The sequence below is a fragment of the Baudoinia panamericana genome (assembly GCF_000338955.1).
Source record: "Baudoinia panamericana UAMH 10762 unplaced genomic scaffold BAUCOscaffold_3, whole genome shotgun sequence".
NCBI lineage: Eukaryota > Fungi > Ascomycota > Dothideomycetes > Mycosphaerellales > Teratosphaeriaceae > Baudoinia > Baudoinia panamericana.
This window is the reverse complement of record NW_006911259.1, coordinates 1580135-1603357: the sequence shown is the minus strand read 5'-3', so window position 1 is coordinate 1603357 and position 23223 is coordinate 1580135. Positions and strand designations below refer to the sequence as shown.

The 23223-nt window shown below is 53.9% G+C and overlaps 7 protein-coding genes across 7 annotated transcripts; 2 read left to right on the top strand and 5 right to left on the bottom strand.

Moving 5' to 3' along the window:
• The first annotated feature begins 490 nt into the window (after positions 1 to 490).
• On the top strand, positions 491 to 2485 carry BAUCODRAFT_399460 (uncharacterized protein). The gene is made up of 2 exons (XM_007676040.1): positions 491 to 1277; positions 1327 to 2485. The coding sequence occupies exons 1-2, from the start codon at positions 922 to 924 to the stop codon at positions 2324 to 2326; spliced, it is 1356 nt and encodes a 451-aa protein (XP_007674230.1). The 5' UTR covers positions 491 to 921; the 3' UTR covers positions 2327 to 2485.
• Positions 2486 to 4764: 2279 nt separating this feature from the next.
• BAUCODRAFT_31636 (uncharacterized protein) lies at positions 4765 to 6424 on the bottom strand (the record flags this gene model as incomplete). Its single annotated transcript, XM_007675431.1, has 3 exons — positions 4765 to 5163; positions 5216 to 6249; positions 6307 to 6424. Coding segments are annotated over 3 exons (1205 nt in total), but the record flags the coding sequence as incomplete, so codon positions are not given.
• A 117-nt stretch (positions 6425 to 6541) lies between these two features.
• BAUCODRAFT_154961 (uncharacterized protein) lies at positions 6542 to 8514 on the bottom strand. Its single transcript, XM_007676039.1, has 2 exons — positions 7622 to 8514; positions 6542 to 7567 (listed from the first exon to the last, which is right to left on the bottom strand). The coding sequence occupies exons 1-2, from the start codon at positions 8502 to 8504 to the stop codon at positions 6660 to 6662; spliced, it is 1791 nt and encodes a 596-aa protein (XP_007674229.1). The 5' UTR covers positions 8505 to 8514; the 3' UTR covers positions 6542 to 6659.
• Positions 8515 to 8577: 63 nt separating this feature from the next.
• Positions 8578 to 10009, bottom strand: BAUCODRAFT_31634 (uncharacterized protein). The gene is made up of 4 exons (XM_007675430.1): positions 9946 to 10009; positions 9345 to 9875; positions 8851 to 9270; positions 8578 to 8796 (listed from the first exon to the last, which is right to left on the bottom strand). Exons 2-4 carry the CDS (start codon positions 9777 to 9779, stop codon positions 8662 to 8664), a joined length of 990 nt encoding a protein of 329 aa, XP_007673620.1. The 5' UTR covers positions 9780 to 9875; positions 9946 to 10009; the 3' UTR covers positions 8578 to 8661.
• Positions 10010 to 11088: 1079 nt separating this feature from the next.
• Positions 11089 to 14708, bottom strand: BAUCODRAFT_146280 (uncharacterized protein; the record flags this gene model as incomplete). Its single annotated transcript, XM_007676038.1, has 2 exons — positions 11089 to 11344; positions 11395 to 14708. The coding sequence occupies 2 exons, from the start codon at positions 14706 to 14708 to the stop codon at positions 11089 to 11091; spliced, it is 3570 nt and encodes a 1189-aa protein (XP_007674228.1).
• Positions 14709 to 16596: 1888 nt separating this feature from the next.
• BAUCODRAFT_398985 (uncharacterized protein) lies at positions 16597 to 18708 on the top strand. Its single transcript, XM_007676037.1, has 2 exons — positions 16597 to 17004; positions 17058 to 18708. The coding sequence occupies exons 1-2, from the start codon at positions 16842 to 16844 to the stop codon at positions 18464 to 18466; spliced, it is 1572 nt and encodes a 523-aa protein (XP_007674227.1). The 5' UTR covers positions 16597 to 16841; the 3' UTR covers positions 18467 to 18708.
• A 1349-nt stretch (positions 18709 to 20057) lies between these two features.
• Positions 20058 to 23176, bottom strand: BAUCODRAFT_31631 (uncharacterized protein). The gene has a single exon (XM_007675429.1). The coding sequence runs from the start codon at positions 22806 to 22808 to the stop codon at positions 20433 to 20435; it is 2376 nt and encodes a 791-aa protein (XP_007673619.1). The 5' UTR covers positions 22809 to 23176; the 3' UTR covers positions 20058 to 20432.
• Between the last annotated feature and the right edge of the window lie 47 nt (positions 23177 to 23223).

Sequence of the window (23223 nt, the reverse complement as noted above, 5' to 3'; positions counted from 1 at the left end):
AGAACATTTAGAAGACGTTGCGTTCAAGGCTGTCTGACCTCTCCGGCGGAGAGACTGCAGAATTTGTGCCGAACGATGTGAATGGTGGTGAGTCTCATCTCAAACTCTCCATTCGCTGTCATTCGTCCGAACCTTCCCTTGAGCCGCAGAAAATCTGCCGAAGCCACCCGAATCGTCGAAACACCACAACGAACGCGTTGTCTAGCTCAGGCATGGCATATCGCTGCATCCCAAGGTGGTCGTCGCACGGTTCCTGAGTAACTGCTGCCAATTAGCGATCTCATTCTCGTGGCTGTGGCAGCTGGACATAACGCAGATTACTAGCTAATAACCGCGCTAGAGTGTCGTCAAGGACGCCAGCGGCTGGAGACACGAATAAGGTGGCGCTCTCACTGGTTCCTTTCCGCGCTTGACACTTCGCGAGCCCTCGATTCAACTGCGAATACAGTTGATGGAGAGGCACGTTTAGTCCCGAACTGCGACCAGTGGACAAGCATGCCAGTCAACTCTGCAGCTGAGAAGATAAGCTCCTGCTAGGCACCCGTAATCTTTCGAGCTTAGTGGGGCCTTTTGTTTGGAGGGGCTTATTAGGAATCAAGTTGAGAGATGAGGCGCTGGCAGTTCGACGCGGTTGAGCCGTGGTTTTCGCTCGATGGATGATGATGCCTTTGAATCGAGGTGCCTGGATGGCGCTATGTCCGTCTCCGCGGTGTGTATATGATCACTTAGCTGACCTTTCTCTATTTCGCGCAGCGCATCTCGATTGGCTTGGACCTTAATCGCACCGTCTCTCCGGTCTCACACCTTATTTGCTTTCCAGTCTTTCTTTGCCACGCGCTCTCCATCGCACTTCCTCCCTTTTACCATCCATAGCAGAAACCCTTTCATCTGTCTACCTAGCAGTACAATCACACCGCAACCATGTCCACGCCCCTCCCGGCCTCGCGGCCGCGCACTATGCGGCGATTGAGCTCCCAGGATGCCACAGCGGCGGAGCTCAATCTGCGCTCGCCCACTGTGGTGGTGCCGCCGAAGCATCTCATGGCTCCGAGTGATGCCCACGAGGTGGCTGCCGCCATGGAGATGGCAAGACTTGAGCTCGAGGACGTTTCCTCGCCTCTGTCTTCGCCAGAGACGCCACCCGAGACTTCGATCACCGACAAGTACGCATTCGCCTTTGATATTGACGGTGTGCTCATTCGCGGCGGGCGGCCTATCCCCGAGGCTATTGAGGCCATGAAGGTACTCAACGGCAAGAACGCGTATGGAGTCAAGGTGTAAGTAATGATAACGATCAGCGCGAGGGTCGCTACTAACCCTACATAGCCCGTATATCTTCGTGACAAATGGTGGCGGCAAGACCGAGCAGGAGCGCTGTATCCAGTTGAGCAAGCAGCTGGAGATCGAAGTGTCTCCCGGACAATTCATTTGCGGCCACACACCCATGCGGGAAATGGCCGCAAAGTACCACACCGTTCTAGTTGTGGGCGGCGAGGGTGAGAAGTGCAGGCAGGTGGCCGAAGGCTATGGCTTCAAAGACGTTGTGACCCCCGGCGACATCATCAAGGACAATCCAGACACGACGCCGTTCCGTAAGCTCACTGAGCAAGAGATCCAGAACTCACGTTCTCGTGACTTCTCAAAGACGAAGATTGAGGCCATCTTCGTCTTTGCTGACAGCAGAGATTGGGCGGGTGATCAGCAGATCATCCTGGATCTACTGATGTCGAAAGGAGGATATTTGGGCACCCGATCGGCGACTTTTGACGAGGGCCCACCACTTTTCTTCTCGCATAACGACGTTGTCTGGTCCGCTTCCCACGACCTGACTCGCCTTGGTATGGGAGCTCTTCGCCTGTCGCTCGAAGCCATGTACAAGGCTGTGACTGGTAAAGAGCTCAACACAACCGCCTTTGGCAAGCCGCAAATCGGCACCTTCCAGTTCGCCACACGTCTACTGAAGCAGTGGCGGAAAGACACGCACGGTATCAATGCGCCCCCAGAGACTGTGTACTTCGTTGGGGATACTCCAGAGTCCGACATTCGTGGCACGAACGAGTTCAACAAGCATTCGGAAAATACATGGTACTCCATCCTGGTCCGGACTGGTGTGTTCCAGGAAGGCACGAAGCCCAAGTTCACGCCCAAGGCGACATGCGACCACGTCCTAGACGCAGTCTTGCACGGTATGGAGCGTGAGCAAAGGAAGTCGTTGCGGGAAGACCTCAATTCCATGCAGGAGAAGCTGCAGGGTACCGCGATTGAGGAAGTGGACTCAACCGAACCCACGCCCGTCACCTCCCCACCGCCTGCCGCGGCAGCATAGACACGCACGCACACCTAAGACATTGGCGATGATTCTGCGGCGTTGAGCAGCATTTCCACGGCGTTCCAAAGACTTCAAATGATACCAAGCCAGACATGGTGGAATGAACCTGGGAAAGCATTTGTCGAGATGCTCTTCACATACACATAAAAGGCTACAAACTAGAAGCTACAGCGTTAGAGCTACATTTTGATTTCATGGCAGTTTAGTGCCAAAACATGAATTACGGTCAGAATCCCATCAAGCATGCTGCATATCGTTTAGATACCCGATTGTTGTAGTTGTGTATGCTCAACCGAAGGATCAATATCAATGGGCTACCTACCCAAGTACACATTTGAGGTGTCCCATGCTACAGCGCAGATGCATAGTCCGCTCTGTGAGATGTTACTGGGACAGCGATCGAGCTCCAGCGCTGCATGAGGCTTCGTTTCGGAAGAAGGGACCGTCATCGATTAGCCTTAGGCATCCAAGCTTGACGCGAGACATTCGCGTCGTGTTGGCGCACTCTCCAGCTTCGTTCACATGCTATTGACATAACGTGTCTACCTCGTACTGTGAGATGAGCATCCAATGTTTGCGTGCCTTCCTATCTCAGCGCGGTGAAAGCTGGGTTCTCACTCGAATGTATTCGGCCACGAGCTAAGCTATCCATTGAAGTGAGCCGTCACTGTAGTCATATACCACGCAAGCGATAACTGCAAGTATGCCCTCCATCTAGCGACTCAGGCTCCTTACACGCGCGCATGCAACAGCTCATGTTTAGCATTCACTTGCGGCAATGCTCTAGATCGTTTAATTCTGAGCTCACAGGCGAGTCCATTCCACACCTTACTCCATCACAGGTTGCGGAAGCCCACGATATACGGCGTTCAGCACCTCCACTGCTCGCTCATCACGTCAACAAGACTGAACTTACCCTTATTCAAGCATTAGAACTATGGGCAACGTACAATCTTCCGAGGCAGATATAGCCGCGAAGCAGGCAGAATACGACATTGAGATTGAAGCACGGCGAATCAAGCAGACCGCGGTGTACAACGGAAACATAGCCAATCGCGAAAAGGGCAAGGTACTTGCTGCGCAGCCGAGCACTATCAGCAGCTCAACGGAGAATGCTAGTGAAGCAGTCACAGAGACGAAGCAGCATCCGCGACCATTTCACACGATAGCCGTGGATGATGAAGATAATATTGACAACGTGACAACTCCTGAGACTTCTGGCGGACAGTCTGGAGGCGCCCTGGATATTTGGCAGCCTCGTAAGGAGCGTCTTGTGGTGCATGATGAAACTACGAGGCGGGATGGCATCACCGTCGAACCTGTCAGTGCGTATGGCACCCGGCAAACTGGGTCGCAACCGTCTGCACCGTATCTGTCAGGTCCTAAGTTTAATGTGGCGAGGGACCCTCCCTTAGCAAGTTCTACTGCGAAGAGATCCGCAAGCGCTATCGCTGATGAACGTCGCCTAAGCGTCGGCGTCGGCAAGATACCAAAGCACACCGCAGTCGCATCGCCGCAGTCGCCGGAACGAAGGGTCACTCAGGAACTTAATAAACGTTCAAAGCAGCCGGCAACGGACAAGGTCAGAGCCGCTAACTCAGCGGCGTCAGCTACTACGTCAATTGAAGAGAGGCCGCCGGCTTGGTACAAGGAGATCAAACCGAAAGGCATCCGCAATTCCGCTGAAACCGATGCACTCACACTCATAGGTCAATCGAAAGACGTCCTGAAGAAGTGCAAGGAGGTCACAGCAGTCACACAGCCTCAGTGCACTAAAATCGGCGGATGGCTACATAAGCTGGCATTTCAGCGCGTTTCTGGTCAGCTGCTTCGAAACACGAACATGCTCGATAATAACCTCGGCTTGCCTCGAATCTTCGATAGAGCATACAACGAAGGCGTCTTGTATCCCTGGGACATCCGTGCTGATGCTGAAGAACTTTACAACCGATGGTGTTGCCGGGATTTCGAGACCGATCTGTTACGCGGCATCATTCGTGGCAAGCCCGCCACTAAAGGACGCGACAAGACCGTCGACATGCTCGACAAGAATTACAATGCGAAGATGTCTGCGAGGTACCACGGCAATGGCCTGCTACTGAACGGTCAATGGTGGCCTACGCAACTCACTACAATGCGGGACGGCGCACACGGCGCCTCGATCCAAGGAATCTATGGAGGCGACGGCGAAGGAGCGTACTCCTGCATCATGTCTGGCGGCCACGACTATCCAGACGAAGACCACGGGGACTGGGTATTATACTGCGGTACCGATAGCTCCAACGGCTCGGTAACAGAGCCTACGCAACGTATGCTAGAAAGCGTCAAGAATGGCAAGCCTGTCCGTCTCATACGCTCACACAACCTTGAAAGCCCATTCGCACCGGAAATAGGATTTCGGTACGATGGCTTGTACAAGGTGGTGAGCCAGGAGCGTTTGGACGCCGTGAAGTCGCAGCGGCAGAGGCATCGCTTCCGACTCGTGCGTCTACCTGGTCAAGATCCGATTAGAGGAGGCGATGGACCTGAGAAACGTCCAACGGCGGAGGAAATGCAGGCCCACACGAAGGATAAGCGCTTGCGCGGCTACACTTAGAGTGGTACCAAGCAGAAAAGTACTGTCAACTGGTCCCCAGGAGCACGATGCTGGGCCTCATATCGTCCGGCAGACAGTATGCCTCAGCTCCTGCTTGCACCCATGTGCCAGCCGACTGTGACAAGGAATGCGAAGAAGCCGAAATGACCAGCTGTGGTGAGCGTTACAAGCGATGATTTTCGGAGCTAGCTCGAAATCACACTGTCCAGGACTTTGACGAAGCTGCCAACCTCGTCCTCTGAACCTATCATTAGCGGTGCCAGTCACACACTGCACTCCGTAATGCTTACCTGTATTGTAGTGAACCAAGCTCACCCTTACAACTCCGTCGACTGGATCAAGACCCATCACCTCCTCGCACAACCGATTTGAATACAACGTTCCCCAACGCAGACCGAAGTCAGACTTCGCTTCGATAGCTTCTACTACATCCTTGCTGCTGCGACCTTTCACCGTGAAGCTGATCACCGGCACTCTCTTCGCCTTGTCCGCTGAGGGTTCGCCGTAGATTTGGAATACCTCCGGCTTACTCAGCAGGTAGTCGATCAGCATGCGCTGCAATCGCTCTTCGTGCTCTGCAATCTGATCCCACGGCACGCTTTGAAGGTACTTGCATACAGTCGGAATACTCGCGGTCAGCTCGTAGTTCGCAGCTGCTAGACCGAGCAGATTCTCCAGGGTATCTGTAGTTTTGAAGAAGTGCCCAAGGGTTTGCATATGCTTCTGTGCCGACTTGGAAGCGTACAAACTGGCGATGTGTGGACCGTACACTTTGTACCAGGAGAAGGAGTAGAAGTCGACACCCATGTCTCGAACATCGACTGCACGATGTGGCGCATACGCTACGGCGTCAACGCACAACAGCGCTCCTGGGACCTCATGTACGGTTTTCGCGATTGCTTTCACGTTGTTGATGGTACCAAGCACGTTGCTTGTGTGCGTACAAGTGACAAGCTTCGTCTTCTCCGTCATCAGACTCCGTAGGCGGTCACAATCTAGCGTTGGGTTGGTCTTGTCTGGTGAGTCCCACCATTTGACAGTACATCCTCGCCATTCGGCAAGCTGTACCCATGGGGCAATGTTGGCTTCGTGGTCGAGCTTCGAGATGATGATTTCACTATCCGGAGTTATGTAGTTGTACAGCGACAGTGACAGGTTGCGAAAGAGCTGCGTTGTTGACGGACCTAGTACGACCTCCTCTGGCGAGGCATTCACATACCTTGCCGTGGCGGCGCAGCCTTCTCCGAACAGCTTCGTAGAAGTCTGCGATGTTGCGTAACTAGCGCCGAGCTGAACATTGTTCGAGAGTAAATAGTCGGTAATACTGTGGCGATATCAGCACTATCTGGAAGAACCTTGCATCACTTTCCATATTTCGTACGCATCGACAACCTCTTTCAATATCTGACTACCGCCGGCATTCTCAAAGTACACTTGTTTGTGGGACAAGGCAGGGAAGTGCTTGCGGACGGCGGCGACATCAAACGTGGCAGCCATTCCCGACACTAAGATCGAACAATGTTAACGATATGAGCAGCAATTCAATCTGACCTTTTATGAAACTGCACAGTCTGGATAAAGCTATCCTTGCCGTCATTGGCTGGTTACACCTCTACCTGCCTAGTTGGGTATAGCCTGGTACGAAAGGCTTGGTGAACTCTTGGAGTTGAGACCATAGCAACCATTCGAGAAACACTGAGATGAGAGTCGGTGAAAGCGTCCGCTTCGTCGTCATTATCTTCCGGCCTTTCCTCGCGACGGTGCAGGACCGCCTGCTTTGCCCTTCGCAGACCCTTCGCCGCCCCCAAACAGCGAACCACTCCATGTCCTCTGCTGCGACCGTACGCCCTTCTTAGACCGAGCCTGATTTGTGTGCTTTCGCTGGAAAATGTCATACAACTCCACGAAGCCAATATAGTCCTGTTCGTACTTCGAACTGTGATCCCGGACAGCATTCAAATACAACGAAGTTCCGGCTTCTCTAGTCAACAAGCGCTGCTTTCCCCATTGAAGGTGAACAATGGCTTTGCAAAGGACCCTGGTACGGAAGCCTTCGTATCCGCTGTAGTTACCGTCCCTCGTCTGCTGCACCAGCCGCACATCAGGCGGCGCATTGTTAGTCTGACGCCTCTCCCATCGAAGCTGTTCTTGCGCAAGCTCCCCGCCTCCCTTTCGATAGGCGATCAAGCCTGGAAAGCACATTATGCGCACAATCGCATCGCTCTGATCCTCGCTGCCTGGTCGCAGTTTCGGACGCTGTCTTTCTCCCGAATCCTGCTTTACAAACGGACTGTGTCGGTACATGTTGGCCAAGTTCAAGCACTCCATCCGTGCAGGCTCAAAGGTCTCGTCCTTGAATGTAGGCGGCCAGAAGTACACTATGTCTTCAGTACACCGCATGACGTGGCTTAGATCCACCGCATGCGACACGATCGCAACAAGCTTCCTACGTACGTCACCGAGTAGTGAGTTCTGCAGGCGTTGAGGGAAAGGTACAAAAACGAGCCATAGCGGAGCGAGGAGATTCTCAAGCTGAATCACCAGCCTACATTTCATGCTGGTCAGGCGCCTGTCGGTCTGTAATCCATGCCTTGCGGCGAATTTGGCACACAGCTTGGCGCGCTCCGCTGTACGGTGGAGTCCTGTTACACCAAAGTCAGATACAAGGAACGCACACAAGCCTCAGCAAGTCTTACCATCAAGATCCAACAAGCGCCGCTCCTGGTCTTGTAGCTCCTTCTCCTCTGCCTCGGATGCTCCGAACCATAGAGCGTCGAAGACGTGCTCTTTCAGCGAATGGCTGGTGATAGCCCATACCAACGATCGTCTACACTCATCGCTCGCAATCAGGGCTTCCCAGCTTGTCCTGCCATTTGGACCACCTAATGCTAAATACCCGATGTAGCGTACAAGTTGCTGATGGCTCTTAGCCGCAAGAAGCTCATTGAATGCGAAATCTCTTGCTTCTGGGAGCAGGATAGGGAGGTCAGCAGCTAGATCGTATATAAGTCTTTGCAGCTTATTCAACTGCTCGCAGACTCGTGGATCCTGATCAGAAATGGGGGAACGCCGGGGGCTCTCAGTGGATGTACGCAAAGGACTGCCGTTTGGACGGGTCTCCGAAAAGGCATCGACGAGCTCAGACGCTTGGATACCATTGACCTCGTTCGCATCCTGGACATACTCCAGCAGTCCATCTAGCAGTTGATTGGAGGGCCCTGAATCATCTATCATTTCCAGGATTGTTCTTCTATCCTCATCATCCAGGTCGGTGTCTGGCATGTCGGTCACACTGTGATGATCAGTCTCATGCCGCAGAGCGGATCGCTTGGGACTTTGATTGCGGTGGTCTGCGGTGCTGATCGACGGGCCACGCTCGAGCCGCCTACCAAAATGCACATTCCGAGCTGGAGAGACCTGACGCTCACCCAAGGATGCCGTATCCGCGGAGGCTAGAAGACCATTGCTTGTCCGCCGCTTGGCCGATGCTGCGTCCTGTCGAGCGTCTTCGCTCTGTTGGCGCTTGCGGGACGGTGGAACATGTGGATTGGAACTCGGCCCTGCGCGCTGACGTGTCATTGTGTTAGCTCTGGAATATGTGATGATGAAGGGCTGGCGCTTAATCATAGCAGTTGTATGAATGATGACAGACTGTTGTGGTACGCAAACTTCAGCAATTGTTTGCTTTTTGCTACTGTAGGCATAGTCTACATTCCGGACCTGAGCCACTGCAGCGTTACAACTTCACCACGTCTTCAGGCGTAATAGGAAATAGCTTGTTGAACATATTCGTCGGGTCATACTTCGCCTTGAGCTGCTGAAGTGCGGGATAATTGTCGCCGAATATGTCGCGTGAGATCTCGTTGTATTGCTGCGAGCCATTAGTGCCATCTTGTTGCTGTCAGCGCATTGCATCACTACTGACATCGTAATTGCCGTAGAGCAAGACAGCACCCCTTCTGCCCTTGACACTTGCGCCTCCCTCGCTGCCCTCGCTAGTCCGTTGACCGTGCAGTTCGAGCTCCTTCTTGAATTCTAGGCTCATGTCACGTGCAAACTGGCGACACGTCATATCGCTCTCTGTCTCTGACCATAACGGCATGATTAGAGAGTTCAAGTGGTATCCACGATTCGCAAAGCAACCCTTCTCGCTCGTTACTACAGCCGTGGGATCGCAGACCTCCCAGGCCACCAAGCTTCCCGCAGCATCAGTCTCAGCGTCCATGAACGTGTCGAACTTTCGCAACATATGCATGAAGAACTCATAACGTATAGGCAACACAAAGGCGGCACCCTTCATGCTACTGCGGAAGCCTGAAACTGTGGGCACCTGCTTATTCACCGCCTACCCAGCGAGGTATGGAACCGTCAGCGATTTTCACAGAGCGCAAGCAAGGCTTGTAACCGTGGAATACGTACCGGATAAGGTCCCATCTGTAGAGTGTTGACTACCGGGCCAAGATCAAGGACAGGTTGCAGTAACTGCTTGCAGTCTTCACCCGAGCCATCGTAGGCCATAATCAGAAGAACCATGGTTTTGTGCTGTGCTTCTGGAGGCCGGGCAAGGCCAAGAAGCAAGCTGAGCCTTCCTTGCGTCTTCGAGTACTGGCCCGGAGTCGGTACATGATAAAGGTCGTTCATGGTCGCAATAATCTTACTGATCACCCCTGGAGCAGGTGGGAGGACTAGCGTACCTTGATAGACCTCGTTCTGTGGGTACGCTCGTAACTCAAATTCTGTTACGACTCCAAAGTTTTGGCCGGCTCCTAGCAGACCCCAGAACAGTGCATCGTTATCGGTTTCGCTTGCGTGCACAATATCTCCGTTTGAGAGCACAACGGTAGCACCCACCATATTGTCAGTGACCAGACCGCGTCGTCCCGAAAGCACACCGTAGCCTCCTCCAAGTGTGAGCCCGCCGACGCCAGTGTCTGCGACCGTGCCTCCTACCTTGATAGGGTCGGCCATAAACGTCAGTCTTATCTCGGACAAAACTTACGCTGCTTAAGGGTTTGCCTACGGTCGCGAGACGGTGCTCCCAAGCAGCTTCGTCAACGTCAGCCTAAAGGCACCCACCTTCTACGTAGAGAATCTGTTTGTCCTTATCTACTCTCACCGTTTTCATACCGCCAAGATCGATGAGCAAGCCGCCGTTGGTACTGCTTGCGCCCGCTGTAGAATGACCACCGCCTTTGACAGCAACGTCAAGGTTGTTATCCAAAGCATATTTGACAGCGGCAGCGACGTGGGAAGCTGCACTTGGCACAACGGCGACTCCAGCAGGTTTCTCTGCAGCGCGCGACCAGCGGTGGATCGAAACTTCATAACCGGAGTCATATGGCGACAGCACTTTCGCTTTAGTTCCGGAAAGCAGCGCCCGGAGGCTGTCAATGTCAGCACTGCGGATTTTCCGGCCCTTGATACTCATCGTGACAGTGTCGCCAAGTCGAAGAAACGGGATACAGTACGCAAATAAAGCTAGAGTATGTGGGAAGAGATGGTTTTGGGTACCGCTCTACTCAACATGATCCTTCGCCGCCTAGGAGCTCAGCTGAACTCAATGTTGTCAGCGCCAATTTGGCTTATTCTGGAGTATGTTGCGAAGCGTGACAACAAATCCGCCTCGGTCCCCGCAGCTGATGGGAATCTCGACGCCGACGAAATCAAAGGTCTCTATCATTAGGGAGAGCAATGAGCAGGGGCGTTATGCCTCCCTTTCGAGGCGCTCGGACTGTTGCTGAAGCCGGGGACTCAAGCCGTCGACTCAAGCCGTGCCCCAAGCTGTCAACTCCTTTGTACAACAGACGCTGTCAAGCAGAGAAGACTGACGCTGCAAAGGACCTTGTAGTCTTCTTTCGCCTAAGACCATCCAGAAGTGTTGTATACGCATGTCACGTCTTCTCGCTAATGCATGTTATACCCTCAAGCACTTGCAGCTTTAAGTCTGCGACCAAGACGCGAGACACCGCTGTGCTGACACCCAAACACCTTCGCTTAACCACAACTTTTCACTCAAACATCCGTCAGACCGCCCGACTCCTACGTGGTTTGTATAGCCCACGCCCTGCAACGCCGCCGAAATGCCAAAGTCATACAACATCAAACAACATCAAATCAAAGATAAACGGCTTGATCATGTCGTTGAAAGTGGCGATACCGGCCGCTATTCTCCGGTATCCGTCCGTTCTAGTGACGCTCCGTCGTTGCGGGCCGGATGCTTTTCACTGTTTGGGACCGCCTTATGATCGGCCTCACCCTCCTGAACAGGTGGATTCACCATTACAATTGTTGTATTCCGACTCCCAGAGCCTCTATTGGATGCCATCTCCGGTGGCGTGACTTCTTCGTTCTCCTCTGGAATAGGTGCGCAGTACTCCTTGAGTACTTTCTTCAGCTGCGGTCGACGGATGGGTTTGGAACTAGGGAGTTGTCAGCAGGTGCATCGAAATAATTATCGTCGTCGACTTACAGAAAGTAGTTCATGCCAGACTCATAGCAGTCTTTGATATTACTCTCTTCCGCAAACGCCGTCAAAGCCACAATTGGCGCTTGATACCCAATCTCCCGGATCAGCCGGGTGCTCGTCAAGCCATCGACATTCGGCATTTGAACATCCATGAAAATCAGATTGTAGGGCTGTCCATTCGGACCATCCATTGATTCGCGTACTCTGTCAAGCGCCTCCTGCCCGTCCTTGGCGACGGTAACATCATAGATGTCCTCAAGCTTCAGCATGCGAAGAACGACCTCCTGGTTGACCTTGTTGTCCTCTGCCACGAGTACACGAATCTTGCCGCCTCGTGTCGCTTCTGCTGTGATCTTCTCCATCGCGCCTGGCTGAGATCCTGGTGACTCCATAGGTTGACTAGCGGCGAAGAATGGCTGACTAAGGCCTATCAGTCGAGGTTGTGAATCGCTTCCTAGACTAGGTGTCGGCGGACCACTGGTGTTGATGGCGCTTTCCTTCTGCAATGCGTCATGGTCGGTTACGAGATGTCTGCTATGCCGTGCTGGTGTTCGGTCACCGTCCTCAAGTGAATAACTCGATCGCATACCCGCAACATCGCCTTGGAGATCAACGGACGAGCTCGTGCTGTCCGCGCGTGACTGTATATGCCGGATCGGAATCTTCATAGTAAACGTGCTACCCTGTCCGACCGTACTCCGCACACCAATCGTCCCGCGCATCAAGCTCGCAAGCTGCGAACAAATACTCAGCCCCAACCCAGTGCCACCGTACTTCTTGCTGAGCCCAAGATCTCCCTGTACGAAAGGCTCGAAAATCTTCTGCTGCGAGTTCTCCGGTATGCCTGGTCCTGTGTCTTGGACCTCAAACTCGAAGTACAAGTACCTGCCAGGTGGTGGCGACGGTGCACGCTCGTGTATAGCGGGATGCATCCGATCCTTGGAGAAATTCACCAAAGCTGTGTCGACTTTACCGACTGCGAGGCTGGCATCGGAACCTTTATGTCGGGAAGAGTGCTGCCGCGACTGGCGCGACTGTCGGCTTAGGGTAGAGCCCTTCCTGCTTTGCATGTCCGGTATCTCAGGTAGACATCGAATGATCACTACTACAGACCCACCGGCTGGCGTGAACTTTAGCGCATTCGACACCAGATTGATGACAACCTGCAATATGCGGTGAATATCACCCCACAGCACCATATTCTTCACTTTGCCTGTGCCAGCCGGTCCATACTCAATCCCATCCTGTGCGGTATTGTCGGTCTCGAGCCCGTGCACGCCCTCGAATTTGACCCGGAGGTCGATTTGCCCTTCCTTCGCCTGTTTGTCGAAGATCGCTAACACTTGCGAGCTGACATCGCGGAGCCTGAACTCCTTCTCGTCGAGTGAGATGTGCTGTCCTACCTGATTCTTGCTGAAGGTGAGCAAGTCAGTAAGTAGATTCAGTAGTAGATCTCCGCTCTTGTATATTATGCCAAGCGAGCGCTTTAGTCGCACGGGGTCCTCCTCTTGCATACACACAGCACACATGCCAAGGATGCCGTTCAAAGGCGTCTTCAGCTCGTGCGAGATGTTGGCAATGAACAGCGTCTTGCTTTCGTTCGCTGCTTCTGCCGCCTTCTTGCTCAGCTCCAGTTCCGCGGTCCGCTGTTGTACTCGCTCCTCCAGCCTCTCGTACTGCATCATGAGCTCGTCCGACATCTCATTGAATGTCGATGTGAGATCCGTGAGTTCGTCCTTGATGCACGTCTTGCGCTCCTTCACCTTGCCAGGAATCTTGAAGGCGCGTTTCCTTCTCGCTTCGCGCTTGGCTTCCCGTTTTGTCTCACGGTCCTCAAGCCGACTTTTCCGCCACCTGGCTACAGGGTTGGTCATTCCTTCCTTTCGCGCCAGCACGGGGTCAACGTCTCCGCCGTTCGCAATTTCTTCCGAAACTTCTTCCGAAACTTCTTCCGAGTCCCCTGCATGTCCATCAAGTTCAGACCGGATAGAGTTGAAGCTTGACCTGCTCGGCGTGGCGCCAGGAGGCTCAATCGAGCGTGCGGTAGCTTCGCGCAGTCTGCGGATCGGAAGGCTGAAGATGTGGGCAAGCGGGAAGGCAATGAGCGCCATAAGCGCAGCTGTAGCAAAGACACATGCCAGAAGGATGTCGCGCAGACGATAGATTGGCTGCCAAACCTCGCTTGGGGCTTGCTCCACCAGTATGGCCCATTGCACGATGCTTTGCTGAGGTAAGGCGTATCCGACCGAGACCTTCTGACCCGCCTCGTTCCTCGTCTGGATTAAGGCGCCAGAGTTGTCCGGTTGGCCGTCAGCCCTAGTGAATACTCTTTCGACAGCAGGATACCGACTTGCGTTGAAGGTAGGATTGGATGTTGCGTTGAAACCTGGATGGCGTACGTGGGCCGAAGAGTTCACTGGCAGAATGTAATGGACTGCAAAATTTCCGGACGCACTGCTGTTGTCGACAATGTTGCTTTGGAAGACGTTCGACTTGCTCGCAGGTCCAACAAGTAGCGTTTGGCCGGTCTCGCCAAGACCGGTATCGGAGCTCAGCACCTGCTGTATAAGCGTGGCATTCATAATGCAAGTCAACCAGGCGAGTACGTCAACTGCACTGGTGTTGTTGATAATGGGCATGGTGAGCGAAACCAGCGACGTCCATTGGTCGGCACGCCAGGGACCAATCAGTAGGGCGGAACCAACCCCAAGTGTGTCTCCCATGTATGTCGCGTTAGAGATGTCGTATGTGCTGTTATAGTGTTGTTGTATGTAGGTAAGATTCGGGTAAAGGGGTGCTGGATAGCCAAGGTTCATGTCGCCACACTGTCCGTCGCCCAGATATACCGCAGATCCATCCGGACATAGATAGGGCAGCAAGACAGTATTGTTGATTGTACTGCTGGTTGTGTTCAGTAACGATGCGCCTCTTGATGGTCCAGTCGCATTCTTAGGAAAAACCATGCTTTGCAGCAGCAGCGTCTGACCTACACTCCCGCCTCCGCTGAGTGCATCCTGCATGTCCATCGCAGCATTATACCAGTTCTGCGATGAGTTGTTGCCTTGGTCGTTGAAGCGTTGCAATGCATTTTGTATCACAATCCTGTTGCTTATGAAGTTTGCCGAGGTCTGCATGAGGTTGAGGTTGGAGGCAAGCTGTGCGGCCTTGAGCGAAGCAGTTAGGGATAACCGGCTCGAGCGGATGCTCAGGACGAAATTGTGGTTCGAGATCCATGTTGCTACTGAGACCACGGCAAGGCCAATGAGCGATGACAGCAGGATGAGCAGACCAAGCTGTTCACGAATGGGTATCCTCATCATCGACTGTCTCCGCTGCCTGCGCACAGCTACTGTAGCCCAAGCCGCCCGCTTTCAGCCCTTCAGATACTACTATAGCTTATGCTGCAGTCGGAGCAGTGTAGTATCAGCCGGTCAGCTGTCTGTCACAGCCACTTCGACTGCCGACACCAAGGCTCTTGAAGAAAGCCCGCTGTTCGGGCTGTGTGACCGGCCAGAGTACGCTTCGAGTCCCATTCCATGCGGTCCTGCTATCTTTGACACATTCCAGTGAACGCTTGCGAAGGGAATCTTGGTCGCCTGACTTTTACGAAGCACTGGGAGTACTGGGGAGGGGGCAGCACGATGTGCTCAATCCAGACTAGGAACGATTGCTTCGTATAGGGCTAAGCATGCAGCCACAACCGCTCAAGGCCGCTCAACTGGAATCGTCGGCTCTTCGCAAGTCGGCACTCCTTAGACTGCGAGCAAAGAGTAGAGGCCGCAAGTGAGCGTATGGACAAGATACATGTCGAGTATTTCTCGGTATGATGGGAGCACGGCACGATCTGGGTGCAAATCTGTCGCAGTCTGGATCTGGCATTCCTCGCTCGTGGCTCCGAACCACGCTTACGTTGCCCGATCGCCGATGCACGCTATTTTTCGTACCGGCATCATACGGATTCGTTCTCCTGCCTAGGAACGAGCGAAGCGAAGATCTCACGAACTTGCTCTCGCGACATCCGGGATGGACTATAGCCGCCTGGCATGGCGAGAGACTTTGATGCTTTAGACTCATGCTTTCTACCACACGCTTTGACAAGCCCCGCTATCCCGCATTTCGCGAACAGAGTTCGCGCTGTCGCTCTCGTGCCTGTACAACTTTGCCCCTTCGGAAAGGCTGCCTTAGCCGAGAGGCGTCAGGCTTCCATCGGTCTGCTCGTGGCTGAAAGGCAATTTCTTCAGTCAGCAAAGAGGGCCGCTCACCAGTCGTAGGGGTCTAGTACAGAGTGCATGATCTTGGCTCATTTCTTCGACGGCACAATCGACATACATTGTACAAGGGCGGACCGGCAACCCGATACGAACCTCATGGACTGCTACCGGCTCAGCACGTTACGTGTTGCTTGAAGTGGCCGCACTCACTGAGATGCCGTGGCGGCAGTGAAGATATGTGAAGACTACTGGTAGATACAATCTTATTCCCAACTGAGGGCCCCGTGAGACCGCTCGCTAGCATTCACAACACCTACACGTTTCTGCAACGTTCTGTGTGGCGTCAACCGGACTCAACGCAGAGCTCACGCGTGAGCAACCTGGGGCACAATTCAGACGCGGTGCAACATGTTAAAGCTTGCATGAGAACGTTTCCAACGCGCGAATGCACGTTGCACGACAGTAGAAGAAATGTTACACGTAGGTTCGGCACGGAGTCGGCACCGAGGCAAAATTCGAACATTGTCGCCCCGTCTCGGCAGAGACCGCCGTGTGCAAATGCCGTGCTCGTTATTGGAACGGGTACTCGCAAAGGCGATATCACAACAACACAACAACTTCGCGACACAGCGCGCCTTGTAGAAGTGCACGCGACTTCCAGAACTCGGATCTGCGGGCTTCTCGTCCTCTGCCAAGGTCTTCTAGTAGAACCCTGTCTGCGTCCGTTTGCATAAGCGCACGCTTGTAACCAATGGTTATGCCGCCGCCATCGCACTACCTCTGCGACTGCAGTTCTGAAACGCAGGTGGTTTTGACCGGTCAACAACCCCACCCCAGCCTCTTCCGACCGCGAGGTCCGTTCCGCCATACATAGAGCTGCTAACGTCCTACTTTCGTGTATAGCGTGTTGCTTTCGCGACTTCAATCGCTTCAGCGACGCTTCTAGCTCGGCACGGTATGCAACATCCACCGGCGATTCTGCTTTATCGTATCCACTGAAGTCCCGAACGTGAGTCACAGACCTACTGGTGGCCCTGAACCTTGCATTGGCAGCATTCGAACTTGCATTTCGCCACTGTTGTGGCCGTTTGGTGTCCCATGTGGGTAAAAGGTTGGCCGCGCGATCGTGATGTCTCAGTTCTCTCCTCTGTCCCCATCTCTTCTCAATCGTTACGATCGCGATCTTGGGGCGCATTTGCGGTTGGCATTGGGCATTATCGATGTGGCTAAACTTTCGTAATGGGGAGCAGACAGGACAGACCTTCACCATTTGTCCTGGGTAACAAACCCTCCTCCTCCTTCTCCAGTATCTCTTCAGCGGGGTCGGCCACGTCAGCTGCGACATCTCGAAGTGGAGGCAGCAAGCTACTGTTCGGAGAGATTGATCAGAGCAGCGATAGGTGTAAGTGTATGCTTTTCATGCACACTACACCGCCTACTAACAACGGCATATAGCATCCGAAAGCTTCGCTTCTGTTTGCAGCTTCGTCCTTTGCGACAGTGGGACCTTCTTGAAGTTCTGGCTCGACGACATTTGCAGGGACCGGTTCCTCTCCTACGTCCCTCGAGCCGACCTAGCGAATATACGTCTTTCGTGCCATGACTTCAGCGTGCGGGCTGCGCCCGCGCTCTTCTCGGACCTCAGCATCACCTTCAGGACTGGCACGTTCACCAAACCGGCGACGGTCGCGGCACTGGATAGAGTAGGCTGTTATGTGAACAGGTTGACCTTCAATGTCCCTCATACACTGGAGACGTTCCTACCTCCATTAATTGAGCCGGATACTGGAGAGGAACTCAGCTTCACATACACGCCACAGATACAGATACCGTCAGCGACGCGGCCGAAGTACGGCGACGCAGGTACCACGGAAGTTCTGACCAGGCAATGGCCAGCTCTATTTCACGCGGCAACGAATGTACCAGCTTTCGTTCGAGTCTTCTCTGCCCTGATCAACCTGAACAGCCTACAAATCAGCTGTCCTGGCTACGAACCTTCGATGCGGCGCAGACGGAGTGTCGTTGACTTCGTGCTTATATCTCTTCGCATCGCAGTTGAGCAAAACTGCCTCAACGCGCTCAACACTCTTGCACTAGCGCCAATACATCCCGGCGCCTTGTTGTACCTTCTTCCAACAGTCGGCTATGGTGCTACACCTCGGTCGCTTAGAGCATGGTCGCGCATCCGGCACCTTCGAACAGCTGTGGAAGCTACAGCAGCGTCTGGTCAAGCGGTGCTGGCGGACGACAGGAATCTTCTGCAAGCATATATTGCGCACTTTCAGGCTAATCTTGAAAGCATCGACTTCCTTTGGCACGGCCAGAAGGGCGCCTGGCCTTTTCCACACGCCTTAGTACCTAATTCAGATACGCATCCAGCCCTGAGAATGGCCCCAGCGGTCAATCTACCGACGCACTCGTCCTCCAAACCTGCGAGACCGCTGTACTTTCAGCAACTGAGAAACATCAAAGTGGCAAATACCACCGCCTCGGCCTCCGATATTCAATCGTTCGTTGAGACGCACCGATGTACTCTCGAGGATGTCGATCTCGAAGACGTCGAGCTTGGAGGCGGAACTTGGGATGACGCCCTTGCTCCATTGACGCGACAGGATAGACACCGGACAAACTACGCCGATATTCCGATCATGCTTTCGCCTACTGCTGCGATGCCTACCATCCCAGCGTTGGCCGACAGTACTGGCTCGGTTACAATGCCTGAGGACAGGCGGAGCTCACGCGTCCCCGGGTGGCTGTCTTCAAGGCGAAGCAAGCCGCTAGCGGTTCGTAAAGTCAGAGAAGGCCTGCACGGCTGTGAAGAGGGGCTGAAGAAGATGCTTGCCGGCGTCCTGCCTTGGAAGTAGATGAGTGCTCTTCTTTGCTTCCATATCACATGAGATGTTCACGGCAGTTACGTAGCTACGCACGATTGATGACGGCACGATGTATATACGTGACACGAAGCTACAACGCGACCAGTCGGTGTAACGTCTGTGGAAATGCTGCGGTCTTCTCTCCGTCTCAATGGCATCTCGGCATGTTATAACCGTTTATTGGGCCCTGCGTGACCAATGGCGGCCATGTGGGACCGGAATCCTGCCAACTTCTACTAAGGTGTAATCCTGCGCCTCCGCAGATCGTCACGCCATTTGATGTCGGCACTCTAAAGCCTACTCTGTACCTGCATTGCATATGTCATCAGCACTATGCGATATATTGCGTGCGGTGATTGACAGTGTTGATGTGAAACTAGTGAGAAGAACTCGAGCCGGACTATACTGGAAGCATTAACTGGACGGACACAAGGCAGCATAGGCTATGGGCCGCATACAGACACCGCTGATTATATGTGTGTACCTCCAAACAGTTCCTTGCCCAAGTACTGCTCTGCGCAGAGTATGACCACTCGGAGAGCTGGGGTTGTGTCAACGTACCCACCAACGTTACAACATCGAGCCGCCATGCCTGTCATGCCATCATGTCCTGCAAGGGAAGGTGGTCTTGACGCCTAGGAAGGAGCTTCGAATACTTCCCAGCAGACTGCGCGCCAGCCATGTTGCCGGGTGGGTGTACGTAATAGTAGACTCCAACGAATGGACTGTGCTTGGACAGGATCCGGGGCAATCCGTTGGCTATTGTTCGTGGCCTCTCCAATGCATGCTACAGTGGGCACGCTTCCCAGCTCAACTAGGGTATGATGCTGATCAGCGAGCATTCTGACACACGCCTACGTTGCCAGTGGCGAGTAGTATTGCGATCAGCGACACCGCTTGATGCTTTGTCCTTGCTGATGTGTTCATCGAAGCTTAGCTCGTATCGCAAGGTCATTGCGGTATAAGAGGCGCCCTCCGACGACAGACCCATTGCGTTCATCCGCATCTTGACTATCCAGCAGCAATCGAACAGTACCCAGCACCTACATCGCAATGAAGCCGTCGTTCCTCTCCCTCGCGGCTCTACCAGCCTTCTTTCTCAGTGGAATCGCCGCCCCCACTGGCCCATCGGAGCATGGTCTGATCGCAAAGCGCCAGACTGCGGACGCCTACAGCATCGTCGAAGCGCTCTACAACGACGTCCAGCAGTACACCGGAGCAATCAGTAAGCCTCCCAGACGTCTTGACTCCGTGCAGGAGCTGATATCGCCCCAGATGAGACCGCTGCCGGCATTAATGCAGACTCCACTGCAGCACAAAACGCCTCTGCGGCCACAACATTCGTCACCAACGTAGACGCTATTACAGCAGCGGTTGAGGCTGCCGTTGCGCAGGTCTCTTTGCTTCCAGCTACGAGTTTGAGGCTCGCACCTCGCCAGACAGAGGCTGCTCTGGCTACTCTGGTCGAAGACCTCTTGCTGGAGGTCAGCGGTGCGCTCAATAACATCGTCGGCACGCTTGGACTTAGTACGTGTCCTTCAGATATGCGCGCCATCGCAAATGCTAACACATCATAGCGTCTCTCCTTGGCTCGCTGAACCCACTTGTCTCTTCTCTCTCCGGCTTGCTACTAAGCTTGGAGGCGGTAGTCAACAACCTGCTTGCTGTGGTCCAAGAGCTCCTCGACGGACTATTGACCGGTTTGAGTGTGGGTCTGGCTGGTCTCAGCTTGTAATGGCAGCTCTCCGACAATATCCAGACAAAAGGTGAAGGGAATGCTCAAGGCTGTGGATAACAGGCAGGTAAACTATTAGCACATCTTAGCGTAGCACGGGGCAATGACCACTACGTAGACACGCTCCTTTCGGGAGCCGGGAGTTGTATATTGCTTTCCTGGTGCCTTTGTGGGCTGCCACCTGCGCTACAATGAACCGCGAGATGCTGTCGTCCATCATGCTCAGTCGTCATCGTCACCATCAAGCATTACAAGCTCACGCCCCGCTGTCGGCATTATTGGCTTTGCTTTGAAAGCTGCCAGAGCATTTTTGGCATCATCTTCTTCATCATCATCTTCATCATTGTCCATGCTCAAAGCAGCCCTTCGGCTCGTCGTCCCTTCCGGATAAGGGAGCCGGGCCTCCTTTCCGCCGTCCACTGCCTCTTCCACATCGTTACCCAAGTCGTCATCGACATCCATTCCATCTTCAGCTTCGGTACTCTGCTGCCACGCAACCTGCACACTGCCAGCCACTAAGCCCGAGCTGCTGCCGCCAAGATGATACGCCAGGTTGATCTGCTTCCCCTGTTTCTCCTGCCTTACCGCCTGGTACTCCTCCATGCCGCCTTTGCGACCGTCCAGTGCCCTTAGAGCTTTGCGCCAATCTGCAAGTTGCTCTTTGCTGCGCGTATGGTCTCTCACGCCTACAGAGTGACCATTGACTTCGTGCAGGTCGAGCTGCTCCTCTCTGGTATCAGCCCAGAACCAAGTCTTGCCGGTATGCTTGTCGATGCGGACGTCGTGCGATTCGCTGTACTTGCGCCCGTCCAGGACGCCCGCCAAGCCGTGCGAGAGGACGTTCATCGCGACGTCTGAGCCGTTGAGCTTGATCCGCGGCTTCGTTGCATTGACAGCTTGAAAGCTCGACGGCCGTGGCATAGTAGTGGATGATGTGAACCACGCCCTCATCGCGTCGCTTCCGTAGCAGCGTCCAATAACGCGTTGAAAGGGCACCTCAGTACGCAGCTTAGGCTTCTTCGGATCTGTTCCATGGTACCAGGTGCTCAGATTCTGTATGCTAGGGGGTAGTGCATCTGAGCGCGTGGTGATAGGGAGCTTGCCAACACCGTCGTAGCTGTGAAGCGGATCTTGTGTGCACATGCGACCACTGATATGAATGCATGTCAGATACGGTCGGCCTTCGTCGTAGTCGTCGTCGCTTGCTTCGTCGAGATTGACGAGCTTTATCCGGATTGCCGTAACGATCATGACATCCATGACCGTCTTGGCATCAGTTCTGCCGCTGAAGTGTCGACTGTAGAGACGCACGGTATCGCCAAGAGCAATCAGTTCGTGGCCCAGGAAGATGCCCTGAGCGAAGATCGTGGCTTCCGGCCAGGTACCTTTGAAGTGGTATTTTCCGAGGACACAGAAGCTGTTGGTCACAGTAAGAGCGTGCCATATCGTAGGATGCCAGTCTTCCTCGGGCACGGTACGTAAGCAATCTTTCCAGAAGCTGAATGGTCTGATGGCGTGAAGCGGCACGTACTTGTGCTGCTTCTGATAATTCTTAGTGGCACTGTTCGGATCAGACAGAGGTTCGACGCGGAAGCCGGCATCAACAACGCTACTCTGCTTCCCAGCTGGCACAGTTTCAAGATCGTCTGCAGTGACTTGCTCAACCGGCATCTGCGTTACTACACCGGCTTCCCAGTAAGGCTTGCCAAGCCAAGTACTGACGCCGACATTCATAGTACGCCAGGTCTGCGTCTCTTCATCCCAGCCCAAGCGTTCGTGATCCTTGAGGCGAGTAAAGAGAACAACCTCACCGGTTCGAGGAACATAGCTTGGCAAGGTAACATACTCTAGGAGTGACCTCAACAGCATCGCATGTCCGGTCCGCCAGTCCGGAGAGCTGCTCTCTACCAGCCGCTCGTCAACACTACCTTCCGTACCAGCGGCCTTCAGCTTGTCAAGAAGCGCCCGAATAGCGTCAGGCGTACCCTCTGCATCGATGGGTGCATCATCTGCGTTGACCTGTCTTCTCCGAGCTTGCGGTTCGACGCCTGGTTGAGCGGTGCGGTTTAAATCGTTTCTTGGCCTCCCTACTGGTCTGGTAGCAGGTATAGCTGCATCACGACTAAGTCTTGCTGCCTGTGATTGTGGCGGTGCAAAGAACGGCGACTGATCCGCAAGGCTGCCATTGGCGGCATGCACGACCCGCGCCCGCTGATCGACCCCATTGCTTTGCGCCTTCGTACCGCCCGTACATAGCTTGCATGGGCAGCCGTGTGCGTTGCCGTTGTCCATCAAGTGCTTGAAGTGAGGGTAGAACTCAACGCTTGACCGGAAAATACCTTTCGGGTGGCCATAGACGTATCGGTCAACATGCTTCGAGTCGTTGTTGCGAGACTTTTCGTAGCCACCGTAGCCATCGGGCAGCTTGTCCAGCTTGTAGGTGTACCCTGGCACCAGTTGGCCAAGGTCCTTGACCCATTTGTCGGTAGCGATTCGTTCAAGCCAATACTCGTCGTTACGAACATAGTCCCCGGTTTTCGGTCGTCGACGCCCGTCTCCGTCAGAGCCAGGATTGATGTGCAATGTAATAACCGGCATCGCCACGATCCCAAATGCTTTGGCGAATATTCGTTCGGCCTCGTTCCGGGAGCGTCAGAGCTGGAGAAGCTGTTACTAGGTATTGAAGACCGTGTCGCCTAACAACACCGAAACTCCTCACATTCAACCCTGTGGAGACATGACTTCAATCTGCGTGATAAACGGACGTGGCGGCATAAATGTTCGGTTCATCGCATTGCCAGCTACTCGAGCATGTGGTTGAGTGTTTTAAATTGTGAAACACATGGCACTGGATGACGTTGCTGCCTAAACACGATCACGGGAACGTGGTTGCCATCGACTTCCTGGGATCGTATGTGGCCCTTCGGACTTATGTTATGGCTGCTGGTGTGTCAGGCTGTTGCTCGGCACAAGTGAGGGTTGGATTGAAGCAGGCGTTTGAGATCTGGGGAAG